Source organism: Typopeltis vanoorti, chromosome 17 (genome assembly GCF_054136105.1).
Source record: "Typopeltis vanoorti isolate ZY-2024b chromosome 17, IOZ_Tvanoo_1.0, whole genome shotgun sequence".
Taxonomy (NCBI): domain Eukaryota; kingdom Metazoa; phylum Arthropoda; class Arachnida; order Uropygi; family Thelyphonidae; genus Typopeltis; species Typopeltis vanoorti.
In genome coordinates, this window is record NC_143565.1 from 78,035,649 (window position 1) to 78,053,519 (window position 17,871).

The 17,871-nt window shown below is 35.7% G+C and overlaps 1 protein-coding gene across 6 annotated transcripts in view; it reads right to left on the minus strand.

The window, feature by feature from the left end:
• Khc-73 (Kinesin heavy chain 73) overlaps positions 1–17,871 on the minus strand; it is an 842,240-nt gene that overhangs the window by 38,097 nt on the left and 786,272 nt on the right. For all 6 annotated transcript variants that reach the window (XM_090407555.1, XM_090407554.1, XM_090407553.1 and 3 more), the window contains one exon: positions 8,054–8,297. In XM_090407555.1, coding sequence (XP_090263681.1) covers positions 8,054–8,297 — 244 coding nt within the window. The remainder of the gene's footprint in view (positions 1–8,053; positions 8,298–17,871) is intronic.

The window sequence follows — 17,871 nt, forward strand, 5'->3', positions numbered from 1 at the left end:
AACAGAATACTACGTGATGAACAGATAGCAAAGAGTAGTATATGCAAAAACTGAATTCAGGAGAGGCAGGTGACTAGTGGTGTACTTCAATGCTCTGGAATTAGCCTACTGCTAATTAACACTGCTGATACCTAAGTAGACAGTGAATGGTTGCCAGAAGTCACTATAAGTGCTTTATTCATGTTTCAGTTCAAGAAGAAGTATGATGGGTATTGTGTGAATAATGGTCAATTCTGGTTTCTCATAATGTGTCTTGGATTCCATTGAGATGCCCAAGAAAATAATAACGATCTCTCCTGCTCACTCACTCACTGCAAGTTCCACCTTTGCCATTTGGGACATTAAATTTTGTTATTGCAGAATTAAATAATAAAGACCATAACATATCTTTAAATATTCAATTCTTGGTATAAAAATATACAAAACTGTAAATAAGGTTTAGAGCTGTTCATCTAAGCGATATAAACCTTTTTATATCTGATGTGTAAAAACTAAGAGGGGGGGGGATACTGAAGTAATATGTCCCTTGTGATAGTTTCCTATTTAAAAGAGATATATAAATGAAATTTAAAAAAAAAGATCAAATCAGGTTTCTACTTTAATTTTATACTCTACTATTTCTCAACATAATCTCAGTCCCTCCCTTTCAATAGATTTTCCCATTTTAATAAGTTTTTCAAAGACATCCCAATAAAACTGAGTTATTTTTGGAACCATTTTCTTACCTCTGCTTGCAATTATTCATTTTTAAAATGCATATCCCTGAGATGTCTTCAATTTAGGACATAATCACAAGCCAGACAGACTAAAGTTCTTAGGCTGTAGAAAGATGCTCCACAGTTTCATGCTGAATATCTTTGATAGCTGTCATCAGATTCAAGATATCCAGCATGAATTGTGGAAATCCTCCCCAACCCTAAAACTTGGGACTTGGCTTTTGATTATTTCCTAAATTTAAGATGCAACTTAAGTTATCCATTTTGAAAATGAATAGGTGAAAGCAGAGGTGAAAAAATGGTTCTGAAAATAACCTAAAGTTTACTACAATGGCTTTGAAATGAAGAGAGATTGTGCTGAAAAGCAGGTCATGAAAATAAAATAGACATCAAACTTTCTTACAAAATAGGCATCATTTTTCAGAACACCCGTTATACAGAAATCAAGGAATAATTTCCAACTTACCACATGAAAAAAAAAAAAAAAATATATATATATATATACACACACACATACACATATAGAAGAGAGTCCATGGGACTAAGATGGCCTAATCTTATTAAAAGGTATGCTGAAATAAGTGGCTACTTGCCAGTTTTTGCCAGCTAGTTGGCTGAGTGGCTAACATAACTGCTTTCCAACCAACGTGATGTGAGTTTGATTCCTGCTGCAGGCATGGATGTTTGTGATTATCTTTAGGTAAGATCACTGCCCAGATTATTGGAGGCCTAAAGTGGCTTGAAAAAAGTTCCATGCTTGGTCTCTAGAGCAGGGTTTCTGAACTATGTAAAAAATAAATTAAAAATACAAAAAAAAATATATAAAATTTATAAATATAGAAAAAAAAAATTCTTAGCTTAATCACAGTACAAAATGTATTATAGATTTGCAAATAACCTTTCGTGGCAGGGAACAACATAAAAGAAAGTTTCTCACATTTTACCTCATCCATATTGCTAGCTGTTTCATAATCATAAGTCAAATGTCTTGTGATTCTTCCTTTTTCCCATTATGTAGTCACACATGTGCAAAATTAGCATAAGAACAGCAACTGCCTGGACTTTGGATCAGAAGAGGAGGCCCAACTGTTTGGCTGCCATGTTCTCCAGATATGATGCTATTGGACTTTTTTTGCATGGGGCTTTATTGAATTCTCTGGTGTGTACCAGAGAAAAGTTTGATTGGACAATCTGAAACAGCATATCATTGTGGCAGTTGCTCTAATAAAACCTTAGATGCTGGAAAACACTCGACAAGAGCTCGCACATGGTTTTGACATGTGCGAGCATGTCAAATGAGTTACTCTGTATAATAACAAAAAATTATTCTAATAACCCTTAATCATATGCTGAGCTATATGTGTGCATTTTTGGATATACCTCTAGCCATATCAAAATGAATGTCTGACACAAACATGAGAAAATGAACCTCCCATCCTCAGAGAGGTGGTGGAACTACCTATCAAAAATATGAAAACTGGAAAAACAGCATGTAATAATGTAATTTATACCAAGATGATAAAGAGCAATGATTTGAAGAGATTAAAGAGCAGAGATATGGGAAGAATAGGGGTTAAAGTAATAGTGAGATTATGCAATCAATATTAAGGCATACTGTACAGTTCCAGAGAAGATATAGACTATTCTTCACTGAGGTCACCGGTACTGGGTTCATCATCATCTGTTTGGATATGCTGTACAGCTGGTTGAAGCTGCATATACAGCTGCAGAACATTTAGCAGGAGGTTGAAATTCCAACAAGATGAAGTTCTCTCCTCATTTTCAGAAGGAAGTGTAACTATGTTTTGTCTATGCTGAGTATAAACACTTATACTCGAAAGTACCATTCAGCATGGACAAGTTTTTGATCCAAGTGATGCAGGTTACAAGAATTTCATACATGAAACCAAAATCAGTCATTAATCTGAGCTCTTTACAACATGAAGATGATATTATACTCTTAAATAAATCCAGTATAAGTCTGTAGGAGTTTATCAAGCAAACTGAATAACTGCTGTAATATACGGAGGCTGTTCAATAAGTTATAAGACTATATTTATACAGAAAACAGATTACCTTTAATCGTTATCATTTACATGGTCTTTTTCGAAGTAACTACCGTGAGCCGCGATGCATTTGTCCCAACGTTGCGTCCACTTCTTAAACACATGTGAAAGTCCGTTTTTTGAGAGTTCTTTCAAAACCGCCTCCGCAGCTTTTACACATGCTTTGTTGCTTTCGAAATGGCGATCTCTTAGTGGTTTCTTGAGCTGAGGAAACAGTCAGAAATCACACAGTGCGAGATCAGGACTGTATGGAGGGTGTGGTAGGATATCTATGTTGTTCTTCTGCAAAACGTCCACTACACCACCAGCAATATGTGGCCTTGCATTATCGTGGTGCAATAAGAAGCCATTCTTCAGCAATGGACGCTTCCTTTTGACATGCTGTACCATTGTCTGTAAAACATCCGCATAGTATGAGCCGTTTACAGTATTCCCAGGTTCTACAGCGTGTTGGTATACAATGCCTCGTAGTCAAAAAACATTATGGTCATAACTTTATCAGCCGATTTTAAGGTTTTTGCTTTCTTGGGGGTAGGCAAAGACAGATGCTTCCATTCACTGCTTTGTTGTTTCATTGTAGGGTCATAGTGATACAACCACGCCTCAATCTGCTGTAATGGTGCGTTTTAAGGTCTTTCTTTCCATTCTGTGCACACATCCACTCGATGCTGCATTTGCTCTGGTGTCAAGAGTTTGGGAATGCATTGAGCACAAACACGTTTCAGTCCCAAATGTTCAGCCATGATTGAGTGAACACTTCCCACAGAAATATTCAGGACAACATGCAGCTGGCGTACTGTAATTCTGCGATCCTCCTTGATGATAATCGCTGCTGTGTTGATCATTGTCTCTGTGATGGACGTTGAAGGTCTTCCCTCATGTTCAAGATCTTCCACATTTTGCCTTCCTCCCTTAAAAGTTTAATGCCAGCGAAAAACACTTGCCCTCGACATTGCTTTATCATGGAAAGCTTCGCGTATCCTGTTAAAAGTGTCCGATGCTGATTTTTGCAAACGTAAACAAAATTTAATTGCATAACGCTGTTCCAAGGACGCTTCCATTTCGACGACTGGTTGCGGCTCGTAGGCGTGCCAAAACAAGCTCGCGTTTAGTCATGTGACACTCTGGCACATCAGCCCATATACGCCATCTATCAACCTCTTTTGTTAATAGAGACAGCAACATTTCTTTATTCCACAGAAATTAATATTGTGATGAGTGGTTTCGAGACAGTAAAATTAGTCTTATTACTTATTAAACAGCCCTCGTATTTCATATGAAAATCAGCAATAAAAAGACAAAGACTATGAAAATAGGCAGGAACTGTAAACATCAATTACATGATAACTGGAGAAGTTATAGGACCAGTAAAATATTTCAGCTACTTAGGCACAATTTTTAGTGGAGATTTCCAATTAAATATGGAAATATATACAATAGAATTAGCAAGAGTGGTGTGATAAAAAGTCAACAGAATAAATTTATGTTGAATGAGAGAGAGAGAAATTGGTCAAAACATTAACTAGCCATACACAAAACAGTATTCAAATCAGTTTTAACTTATGGATCTGAGAGTCAGGTTAGAAATAGAATACTCGATAAAAGACTGAAGACCACTGAGAAAGATTAAGAGAGTGAAAAGATAGCATCAATGATGGAATCATTGATGCTATCTTTTTATTAATATTAAAAACAATAATATTAGGAAGGAACTTGATACGTTGTTAGCATTTAGGAATGTGTGAGCAGAGCTAAATCTCAGGCAGTATGGTTACTTCAAAAAAGCGGGAGAGAGAAAAGGTTAGCAAAATTGGTTATCTGTTTCCAGGATGGCAGGAAAAAGATGACCCAGAGAAAGTCTAAAATAGAGTGTGGTGCGAAGGTCATGTTTTATTAGTAATTTCTTGGCCAATGGCTACAATTCCTATAGATTAAATACTACATAGTCCCATTACTTTTTGCTCCTCCAACACATACACACACACACACACACACACAAGAACAAAACATCACTATTCCTATTCCCTATGTCAAAGGTACAGCAGAAATAAAACAATGCCTTTGCACCACATGTTAAATTAGCAATTATGATCTACCCTCCTAAGGATAAACTCTGTCCTCCAGCAAATCTGGAGTAAATGAAGTTCCTTGTGATTGTGACTTGGCCTACCATGGGCAGAGAGGAAGGCCTGCTAACATCCACCTTAGAGCAGGGGTTCTCAACCTTTTCCAGTGGCATACCACTATATTAGATGTACCAGTAAGGCAGTGGCTCACATACCACCAGTGGTATGCGTACCATAGGTTGAGAATCCCTGCCTTAGAGAACATAAAAAAATATGTTTACTACTATTATTATAGCAAGTCAGGATTGGCAGACCATGCTTTGGACATCCCTTCACACAGAATTAGATGTAAGTAAACCAAAGTGCTGTTCAGAAGTTGTTACAGGATAGAAAGATTATTTTTAGAGTCATCTATGGCTATGAAGAATTCTCCTAACCTGAACAAGTATAGTTAAATATGCATTAATTTGCCAAAAATTTGGGAGACTTATCGTAAGATCAACACCTACATAGTCATAATAATTCTTTCTTTACAACATTAGAGGGTGCCAAATTAGGACTTTAGATCCTTTGTCTGTTACAATTTGAGTTTTGTTTCACTTGCTTATTGTCATGTGTAAACTATAACATGCTACTTTGTGCTCTGAATTTGCTGATTGGAAATTCAGCAAAACAGAAGCCACTTAATAAACTTTTTTTTTTTTTTTTTATCAAATAGTTTGTTTGGTGTTGTTAAATAAATTATAAATGAGAGTATACATGTATTGTGCATTTGATGAAGATGACGATGATTGTTTATGATATCATACCACACCTGGTAAAATATAGCAAGGATATGTAAAAAAAGTTCACATTCCATTACTATCAAGGATAATTGATGAACTGAAATAATGCATTTGGGAGATCATCACATCAAAGAATATGAATGAACTATGTTATGTAGAACTTGGCAGGAGGTTGAATATATGAGGCACCGCACATTTAGATTGGATGGTCCATATATAAAATCCTTGTAACTTGCATCACATGGGATAAGAACTTAGTACTATGCTCAATGGTATTTTAGAGGTATGTGCATTTATTATTCATGAAGGCTTATAATACACCATTCAATGCGTGCATGCATGTGTGTGTGTGTGTATTTATGTATGTATGTGTATTTAGGCTGGATGGTGCATATATAATATTCTTGTAACTTGCATCACATGGAATAAGAACTTAGTACCAAGCTCAATGGTATTTTAGAGGTCATCATGTTGGAGGCTTAATGGATTGTATACAGCACTCAGACTCAGTCACTGACCCATCTTCAGGGATTACACAAAAAAATTAATGTAACATGCACACAAATATCACACAATACTAAGCTAAACCACGTGGGTGACTCTAAAGTCCTATCTAGGTGGAGCGCCCTCTAAGGGCGGTTGTAGGTGGCCTGGAATGTAAGGTGGGATCTCTGATGATAAGTGTTTCCCAAATCTTAGGAAGCTTGATGCAACCGTATTTATTAAGATTTGGTTGATTTCTGAGAGCTACTGCTGATTCTAAAAATAGTCTCTCTTTTTTGAATTTGCTGTGGTGGAGCATGGTGGTATTTTCCCATGAGATCCTGTGGGTTGTATCCAACACGTATATACAACCCACAGGATCTCATATCTCACCTAGGCCTGACTAACCATAGTAGTGGCTGCAGATGTATGACATGTTCCGTGAACTGGTTACAAGTGTTCTGCCGGTAAAAGATGTCACATGACACAGTTCTGAATGTAATTGGCTACTCTGAATAAAAATGTAGAGGGAATTATTTTCGTTATAACACAGCAATTAACTATATTGGAAGAAGAGATCTCAAGTTACTTTCTTCCTTAAATACACACAATTATGACTGGATACGAAATCCATTTGGCACTGTTAATACATCGAGTTGTGAATTTTCGTTACAAGAAGAAGAACAATTAGCCAATGGATCGTACTCTAAAAATGACACTTCTATGAAATAACTCCTGAGGAATTTTTGGATTTTTGTCCAAGCCGAATACCCAGCTCTCTCTCTCTCTCTCTCTCTCTCCACAACAGCAGTGAAAATATTGTTATAGTTTCCAACATCATACTTATGTGAGCTCGGTAAAAAGCGTGACAGACTTGCTAACATATACAAAGAGATGAGGGTAGCAATATCACATATTAGATCTGATATTGCTGAAATCTGCAAAAGCCGACAAGCTCAAGTATCGCATTAAAATAAGTTCCATTTTTATAAAAGGCAAGTCCATGCATATTTTTATTGTTCGTTTTATGACACTAATGCTTTTGGTATTCCCCAAATTTTTATTATAATCAAAAATGTTCCGTGACGTTGAAAAGGTTAAGAACCACTGCTCTAGGTGGATGGTTGCTGATCTGCCTGTCTGTCCAAAGTATACCGGCTTACAAGAACAGGGTACTTTATAAACTCCAGGCACTGAGAGAGGAGGAAGCTGATCTTTTGTAGACCAGATAAGGGTAGCAAGTTTGCGGTGGGGCTTAAATGCTGTGTGTAGGTTGTACTTATTCAGAATCTTGGCTATTTTTCCTGATGTGCTACGGGTGTCGGGTATGGTGATGGCATTTCTAAACTCTTTCTGACAAAAAGACCTGGGAATGGGGGAGGAACTGATTATTTTTCTAATACTGTGATCGTTGTAGCCATTGGAGAGGAAAGTGTTGTGTATGTGGTTGAGCTCAGTTGTAAGGATGGTTCCACTGGAACAAAGATTGTGGGCTCTCTTGGTTAGAGTTTTAATAATGCCATATTGTTGAGAGGGATGGTGGTGGGAGAGTTTGTGAATGTATCTGCCTGTGTGTGTGTAGGTTTTCTATATACAGTGAAGGAAACAGTCTACATCCAAGAATCCATCGTAAACTGGATTCTTGGATGTAGACTGTTGAGGTGACTGAGGAGGAAGTCTAATATGTCAGGGCCATGGAAAATATAATATAATTTTTATTATATTTTATTATAAATATGTCATATTTTATTATAAATAATATAGTAAAACATCTGAATTAGGCATTTTGGGCTTTAAAGAAATGACTGACTTGTAATTGTGCATCTTCCCAAATTTTTCAGTAATATTATGATTAAACTATAAAAGAAAAGTGATGAGAAATAGCATTAGGTCAAAAAATAAAAATAAAACAAATAAATAAAAGGCAAGCCACACACCAAAGTCTTCTGAATTCTTGCCAGGTGTTGCATCTCCATTAATTCTGGAAGTGAGAGGTTTGGACTGGCTACTTCCAATATTATTCATATGCAAAGGCAATTCAGTTTGTTCCCTGATTGTAGATTTTGGATGTCTTGTTGGTTGGGCAGCTGGGTAAGAAGCTCTGTGTGTAGCATGGTGGAGATGGGTTTTTTTGTGGCGCTTTTTTACTGTAGTTGATGTATTGATTACAACAGGAACAGTCTGAAAATAAAAAATAACAGTTAATGGAGAATAATAAGATGTAGTGGGAAATGCATTAATATGACAATGAAAATATGAAATATGATAATATGAAAATATAACAATCAGAAAATAAATTAGTTTGTAATAGGAGCATTATGTTGGCAACATCAAAAATAGACCTTTCAAAAGGTCAAGTAATTCAGATAACCTACATTTGTTTCCTTAAATGTTTTTAAGAAGCACTTTAATACATTTCATACATAAAACCCATTTTATTAAAGAACAGGTTGTTTATGTTTGATTATTATTATTATACAGGTATCTTCATGGAGTCAGAAGACTCATCATGGGAGTCCCATTATTCACACAGTATATATATCATACCTTACCTTAAACTCATTCATTGATGAAGCATTCACAACACATTCTACCCATTTACCACACTACATGCAAAAAATGTAATCCTAAGACCCTTGCTAACCACACCCTTACACATTTCTACAGGTGAAGACAGGTGACTAGCTTGTCACCTATCTTCACCTCTTGTCTCTTCCTTCCTGCTATGACTGAAAAACATTTACTTTGTCAATCCAATAAAACTCCTTTAATAACTTATATGCTTCTATCATGTGTCCTCTTTTTGCTTATCAGTTAGTTTTTGAAGCCCACAGATTATCATAATCTATTCTCATAGGGAGCATTCCATAGATTTGACACAATCTTTGTCACTTGCATCTGGATGCTCTCCACCACTTCTTCATTCCCACAGAATCCGGACATCCAGTTCTGTGCAGAGGTACAGATGCTGGCCTTATTAAAGCCCTATATAGGGGGAACAATAACTTCTCTATTAGTTAGTGTGCTCTTCAACAACCACGTAATCTGATGTGTTGTTTTGGTTTCCTTCACAATAGGCCCTCTAAAGTTCAACTCCCTGCTCACAATCACCCCAAGTCCCTGGCTTCATCAGTTTCCTACAGTTTAGTTCCATCAATATAGTTTATAGCCTGTGATCTTTTCCATCACCTTACACTTGGGTACATTAGACAGGCAGGCATTTACCTCTGCCCATACTGTAAGTCTATTTAAGTCATCCTGCAGGATCTCTACACCCCCTTCATTTACCACTGCTCTTCCAAATTTTGCAGCATCAGCAAACAACTGAATATTTCCCATTAAATCATTTCCTATTTATCACTGATATACAAATTAAACAACAGAGGACCAAGTACTAAGCACTGTGGTACACTGCTAGTCACCTGTCTTTTCCTGGACTCAACACCTCCATAAACCACTCTTTGATATCTGTCTATCAGCCATCCTCTAATCCAATTCACTAGATTCATATCCATCCCTATAGCAAATAGGGATGGATATGAATATGTTACTTTCACAATATGGGCATATTGTGAAGGTAACAATTTATGCAGCAGAGTTTCTATGTGGAATCTTATCAAATGTCTTTGCAATGTCCAGCAGTATCACTGAGTAGCCATTTCCCTTAAACAACTCTACTGTCACTAAGGCAAGACCTATCGTTCACAAAATCCATGTTGTCACTTATAGAGTATCACATTCCTATCCACTTAGTCCTGAATTTTTCTTTCACCAATTTCTCTAATACCTTAACTATCACTCTTGAGATTGCTGATTGGCCTCTAATTTGCTACCTTTGTCTTGAAGCCTCCTTTATGCAATTGGGACTATTTTGTTCTCTTTCAAATTCATATCAACAGACAAAACAAAAATCATGGCTTTTAAAGGCACATTTTCAATTAGAAGTAAAATTATAATTGAAAATAAAATTTTAGGACAAATTACCTCTTCAAAATACTTTGGATGTACTGCATCATATACAAAAGAAGCCAACACTGATATCAAGCAGTTACTTCAGCAGTTACTCCCCCCCCCCCACACCTTACCCAAAGGTCAGGTTTAGGGGATCTTTATTATTTGACATATTTATTAATGATTTAGGTTCATGTATTAATAGTAAAATTTCCCTCTTTGCTGACAAAGTAAAATTACATAAAGCAGTAAATTGTTCAGATTATTTTAAACCTTTTTTAATTTTTTTAATAAAAACCTTTTTTTAAACCTCCAATCTTAAAAGGTTGGAGGAGTGCACAGTGTAATGGCAATTAACACTCAATTCGGAGAAATGTAAATATATTAGATTTGCTTAACAAAGAGGATCAGATGAATATAAATTGAATGGGAAAGATCAAAAAGGAGTTACTGATTATATATAAGGATTTGTTATGGTGGATAAGGAATTTAAGTTCAGGATTCATATTAGACAGGTAAATAGTAAAGCATAGCAGAGTTTTGTCTAATTAAAAAGAAGCTTCACTGCAGGAAGAATGAAATTATGATGCTCTTAGATAAGTGTCTCGTCAGGGTCAGGCCAGTCTTAAACCATAGCTCTCAGTTTTGATCACCCAGATTTCTAATAGATACTAAAACAACTAACAGAATACAGAAGAGGTTCAATAAGTATGTTGATGGATTAACTCAGCGAAGCTATGACTGATAAAATGCCAATTACTGGACTTAGCTAATAGGAATTAGAAAGGGAGATTTAACTGAAGTTTGTAAATTATTTCATAACAAATATAATTAGATATTCTGTCTCTTCTGCACTTAGCTGAGCCTAGACTTACTCAAGAACGTAATAAAAAGATAATGAAGGAAAAATGTTAAAAATAAGTAAGGAACTTGAGATTGTTTACAGTCAAGATAGAAAATTTATGGAATTTTAAGTGCTGCAGATCAGTGGTGGCCCATGAAGTTTTAAGCGGGGTGCTGCCTATACAAAATAATTTTTAAAAAATTCTTTTTTTCCTAATTAGTAACCAATTTATTAATAAATAAATCTACAGATTTATTTATTAATAAACTGGTTACTGATTAGGAAAAAAAGAATTTTTTAAAAATTATTTTGTATAGGCAGCACCCCCACTTAAAACTTCACGGGCCGCCACTGCTGCAGATACAGGTAGTATGAATGGAAGTATGATTTAAGAACTACATATATAAATCTTATGGGTAGAGTGTAGATTAAAAACATAAATGTATAAATATAAAATTTTAAATAATAATAGAATAATAAAAAAGACATGTCTATGTTTGTGTTGGTTGATAGAGGATATGACTAACTTATATAATTAGAATTAACATTTTAATCATTTTGAGACTAAGCAGGATTATTATACTACAACAGTTTCCTGGTATATTCAGGTATATTCATAACACATTCCAGCAAAAGCTGGAATGTGTTATGAATATCATCTATTGTTATCATTACTGATAACTTAGGTAGTTCATATGAGAATCAAGAAAAAATGGTTACTTGATCAGACATTTGATCATATGTGATTAACACTGTTGAGCATAATGGAGACATGAGTGTGAGAAAGTGCAAGCCATCTTATCGAACCAAGAATTCAGAAAGATAATTACATGTTTCAGTGTTATAATGGTGGTGTTATTACCAACAGTGCCCTAAATATTAGCAGTTGAGTGTTGAACCCGTATATGGCTCAAATGTTGGTACTTGGAGCTATTTTTCCTCCAGGTGTTTAAGTTTTCCCCCTCAAAAACATGAAATATGAATGTAATCTAGAACACTTTTTAAAACTAAATGAGATTTGATGTTGTAATCCTTCTTGAATCTTGGTACCCTAGTTGAAATAATAATACATACATACATACATACATACATAAGAAGAAGCTAAGAAAAATTGTGGAAGAGAAATTTAAAGGAAGAAAAGCTGAGCTTGTGGCCAAACAGGAGGATTGTTAGGATCAAATTTTCATTTGAAGACAAATAGACAAGAAATATAAGATTAGTATTTCAGTTTTGTAGACCTACAAAAGGCATAAGACAGGAGGCCATGTGAAAAGCTGTTCAAAACACTACAATGATAGGGTAAATGGGAAAATATACAAAATAATATACAAACTTTATAAGTCAGCAGTGAGAAGTGAGGGAAGTACAGGAAAGTAGTGTACATGTTATCTCTACTCTTATTCATCATCTACATGGATCACAATATGAAGGAAAGTAGCATTAAATTAATAAATAATAAATCAAGACATTAAAGTTAGACCTTTTGCTTTATGCAGATGTGTTATCTATAAAATATTATCTCATAAAAACCACCATCTCCTAAATAAACACAATACAATTCATCAGGATTCTTTAAACCAAACTAAAATGAATAAATTTGGCATGACAATCAAAATAAAAAAATAAAAATTATGAAAATAGGCACAGAAATAGAAAACATCAACTATATTCTCAATGGACAACTTATAGAATTTCTCAGCTATTTACATCAACTATATTCTCAATCACAACCTGTAGAACAAGTACATTTCAGCTATTTGCATCAACATATTTTCAATGGAGAACCTACAGAAAATTGCACCCAAAACGTTTCAGCTATTTAGGAATAATTTTTAACAAAGATGACATACTAAATAAATTTATATAGAATAAGAGAAAAATTAGTCAAAACATTTAACTAACATTATACAAAGACGATGTCTAAACCAGACTAGAAACTAAAGATATGAGTGTTCTGAAAAACAAATTAGAAGAAAGAATCGATGGCATTAACTGCAGAAACATAAGAAAAATTAATACATTAGAAAAAAATTTGACAGTGTCAAATTTCAAGATTATTTATATGTGACAATCAAAATTATTTAAGTTTGGCAATCTAGGTTTGATGGTGTCACTTAAGCAGAATGGGAGAGGAAAGGATACACAAACACGTGTTGATGTCAAGAAAAAGATCCTGAGGCAGACTACAATCTAGGTGAATCGATGTATTTAGAAGTGTATTATTATTATTATTATTTTCCTGACCTTCATGGAGTCACAGTACTCATTATGGGAGGTCAACACAAAGTCTATTATACCACTCCTTAAACTCATCCACTGTCTGAATGTTCACCACCCTCTCTGGCAATACATTCCATGATCCTACTATTCTCCATGCAAAAAAACTTACTTCTCACCCTTTTATTCACCACATGAAAAATCTCAGTGCTAATACGAAAATAACCCTTGTTATTTCTATCCTTTGTTTTCTATCCGCCAAACTCTGCAGTCTGCATATCCTTAGTCTGTCCTCATAATCAATATTGTACTGGCCTAATATCATTTATGCCAACTGATATCCACATTTGTCTGCTTACTTTTACAGCCTATTCAAATCTGCTTGAAGAGCCAAACTTCACACTATTAATAATAATCCTCCCAATCCTCACACCATCTGCAAACAACTGAACATTTTCTTGTAGTCCTGTGACAATAACATTGACATAAAGATTGAAAACAATGGTTCCAGTACTGAATTCTGTGGAACTTCACATGTAACACTTCCTACTTCCCTGATACTGCATCCCCCAACCCCCATATGCAACTCTCTGATATCTACAAGAGAGTCAATCACCAATCCACTAATATGATATCCAAACCCATGTGTTACAAATTAAATGCCTTTGAAAAAATAAACAAATCCATGCTTGCCTGCATAAACAATATTGCCATCATCTACTCAATATAGCCTGCTATATTCCTAAAATATAAAAAAGCCTGAAACACTCTAATAAAGTAATCATTAAATAGTTTAACTATGTCATCTCCTTTGGTCACCTGATTCTCATCTCCATATATCCACATAAAAAAAAAAAACTTCTTGGATTTCTGTGCCCATCTCCTCTTATATTCAAATTTTTTTTCTCCTTCCAATATTAGCTCTTAGCCTAAGCCTTATATTCCTCATTTGTTCTCCACCTCTATCTTTATATGGCTTCCATAATCTCTTTTTCTTCTGCAATTCCTCTTTTATTTCTTTTGTCATCCATTTGACTCCAAATTGCTTCATTTTCTCCACTCAAAATATACAACATGTCATTGATGTCAACAATTATTTTTTAACTATCTGTCATGCACTAATGACCCCTTCCTTCAAATTCTTTCATCCATTGCTCTCCCAAGCTGGTTTCTAAGTCTATGTTAGTTGACTACCTTATAATTCCATATACATTCTTTCTGTTTTGTTACCTCCACATGCCTATTCATCCTTGAAGTCAGGACTATCATGGTCACTCTAACCAACAGAGGGCAAGTATAACATCTCTGTCACAATCAGATCCTCTGATGCCATAACCAAATCCAAAATTCTGGATCCTCATGTTCCCTCTGCCACATGCTGCCTAAGACAGTTGTCCCTCAAGAAATCTAAAAATCTTTCTTCTTCTTATTATTACATCCTCAATGGAGCTGACAGACTCATCGTGAGAGGTTCCATTCAGCTGACAACATATTTATCATAGAAGCTTAAAATCCTTAACACTCCTCGTATTAGCAACACATTCTGGTAATGCATTCCATTCATTGACAATTCTCCATGTAAAAAATCTACTCCTCACACCCCTTCTTCACCACACTTTTACATAACTTCCAGGAATGACCTCTGGTTCTTCCTCTCCCATCTTCTACTCTTTTTATAATCCCCTCTGGATTAATCTGATAAAATCCTCTCACTAACTGAAACATCTCTAACATATCACCTCTCTTCCTCCTATCCACCAAACTCTGCAATCCACATTTCTTCAACCTCTCTCCATAGCCAGCATTCCAAACTCCTGATATTGTCTTAGTCACTCATCTCTGGACCCTCTCCAATGTCTCCACATCACATTGAAAACCAGGTGACCAGATCTGAGCACAATAGTCCAAGTGTGGTCTGGCCAGTGCCTTATGCAGTGGCACAACCACTTCCTTATCCTTGCATGTTAGAGTACTTCCAAACATAGCAGCACTACGATGTGCAACCTTTGCAACACTAGCAATATGTCCTCTAAACTTCAGTCTACTGTCAACCATCACTCCCAAATCTCTAATCTCATCCACTTCCTGCAGTACAGCACCATTGATATAACACACAGCCTTATATTTTTGCACTCCAAAATGCAACACCTTGTACTTATTGATATTAAAATACAATCCCACTCTTTTGTCCAAGTAAAAAGTGTATTCAAATCTTCCCGAAGGGATTCAGCATAAGTAGTGTTACTTATAATTCTTCTCAACTTTGCATCATCAGCAAATATCTGAAGATCCCCAGTCAGTCCACATGATATATCGTTTACAAACAAGTTAAACAGGAGGGGCCCAAGAACAGAACCCTGGGGTACGCCACTGGTTACCCTTCTTTTTTTGAGACACTGCTCCATCATATACAATCTTCAGAGAGCCAATTTCTTATCCATCTAACCGATATACTATCTATTCCTATTCTCTGCAGCTTGTAGATCAACTTATCATGTGGTAGTTTAATCAAATACTTTTGCAACGTCTAAGAATATCACTGTATATGATTCTCCCTTATCTAACACTCTTGTCACCTCATCATAAAATGCAAGTAAATTACTAAAACAGAACATACCCTTTACAAATCCATGCTGACCATCATAAAGAATGCTATGTTCATCAACCCAATTCTGTATTCAGTTTCTTACCCATCTCTCCAACACCTTGACCACAACTGCAGTTATACAGACTGGTGTTAAATTTCTCCTGTATTTTTTTTTTTTTTACTTTATCTTAACTTAAATTCTTACCTTGTGTGTGTGTGTGTGTGTGTGTGTTTGTTGTGTTTATAATTTGTTATTAGTAAAACTTACGATTATTATCTTTAGTGAATATCCCTATTACTTGATATAATTTCTCACGCTTACTTTCACCCTTTCCACTCAGTGACCACTACTTAAATTGCTCACATGTGCAAAACTTGGTAGACAAAGAAATTGCCCATGGCTAGAGCCAAATTTCCTTGATAAAAATCTGGAATTAACTCCGTGTCAGAATATGGAAAAATTTGTTTGTTAAAGCTGTGCCATCCAAATTCTTAGGAGAATCTTCCTTGTCAGGGAGTTAATCTCTCAGTTAAGCTAACTCAGAATGACACACTATTTGATAATCAAGCAATTAAATTTCCCAATTTAAAAAAAAAAAAAAACTTCATATATCTTTACTCTTACTGCAGTCGTAGCTATCCCCACAATTTAACTCGCACCGGTTCTATTTTTTTGAGTGGTGCATTGAGTTCACAGATCAGGCAATTTGTTAGATAAGAAAAAGAAAGGTTTATTCATTACTCTAATACAATGCACAAATATTAAGATCACTTAACACAACTGAATCTCTCCTACAAAATTTAAAATGATTAACCAGACATAACCCTAATACTCCTAGTCATAAACAATATGAGACAACATCTACTACCAGTTAAATTTCTGACTTGATCCTATTCAACTAACATTCTTGTACAAGCATTTATCTTATTCTAGATTCAAGAACTATCAGGCTATAACAAACTTTAGCAATTCAATACTACACTGTACATGAATTCTTACTCAGAGCTAAGACAATATACCAGTTGATTAGATACGAAAGTCCTGGTTCAGTTTTGTAAGTCCAATCACTGAACATATCCGCACAAATCTGCACACTAACTGTTTCTTGCATACAAAGGAATTGAAGTTTCTACATTACCGAGCATCAGGATCTCTCATGCCTTTTCTCACGATCTCCCAAAAAATTCACACAGCTTGTTACCCTCTCTTACGGTCAATTGTCTTCAGGTAGGACAAACTAGTGATTATGATCACGAATCACCCTTTCCGATGTGGGCGAAGCTGCTCTGCTGGGTTCGGTCCACATGGTTCTGCATGTTGATCGGTTTGCGCTGGCATTTCTGCTGTACCAATGATTATGCCTGCACTGGATCGCTATCTGACTGCATGGCTGCCACCGTTCTTTTCGACGCTCTCATGCAACTTCTCCGGGAATGACTGGAACAGGAATCCTGAACGAAAAAAAGAGCCCTGAGTTGGCGTCGTCAAGCTCTATATATCCTTGCTGAGCTGTTCTCCCTCTTACGTCACACTTTTCTGGCTGGCACCTAAAGTTCTTGCACTCGGTACCGTTCTCTCCTCATTGCATTCTCCACGTGCACAACTTGGACCTCGCATACGTGACTGCCTGGGGTCATTTCTTTAAGCCAATTATCTCGTTGTATACTTAGATCTAACTTTCTCGTGTTAACATAATTTTCACTAAATTCCAGCCCTTATTGGTTTTACAAGGACACAACAATATAATACATAGGAGAATTTACAATTAAATGATTCGATACTTCTGTCAACAATTTCACTTATACCTATATACAAGCATTTTTTCCAGGAATTTTTTTGTACCTGTTAAATTTGAATGAAATATTTTACAATATAATAAACCTTTCATTCAAGATTTAACACTGGCCTATAGTTGAGACTTCTGTCTTAGAACTATGCTTGTGGAGTGGTACTATTTTGCCTTCTTTCCATTCCTTGGGGGGGGGGGGGGACTTCAACTATAGTCATATAAACTGGGCAGAGGAGACAGCATGCAGTAATAAGGAATGTGCATCACAATTGGTTATGCCCTTGACCTGGTTATTTAATGAGTCTTCTTTGCCTTTTTTCCATTCCTAAGGAATGAAAAGAAGGCAAAATAGTACCACTCCACAAA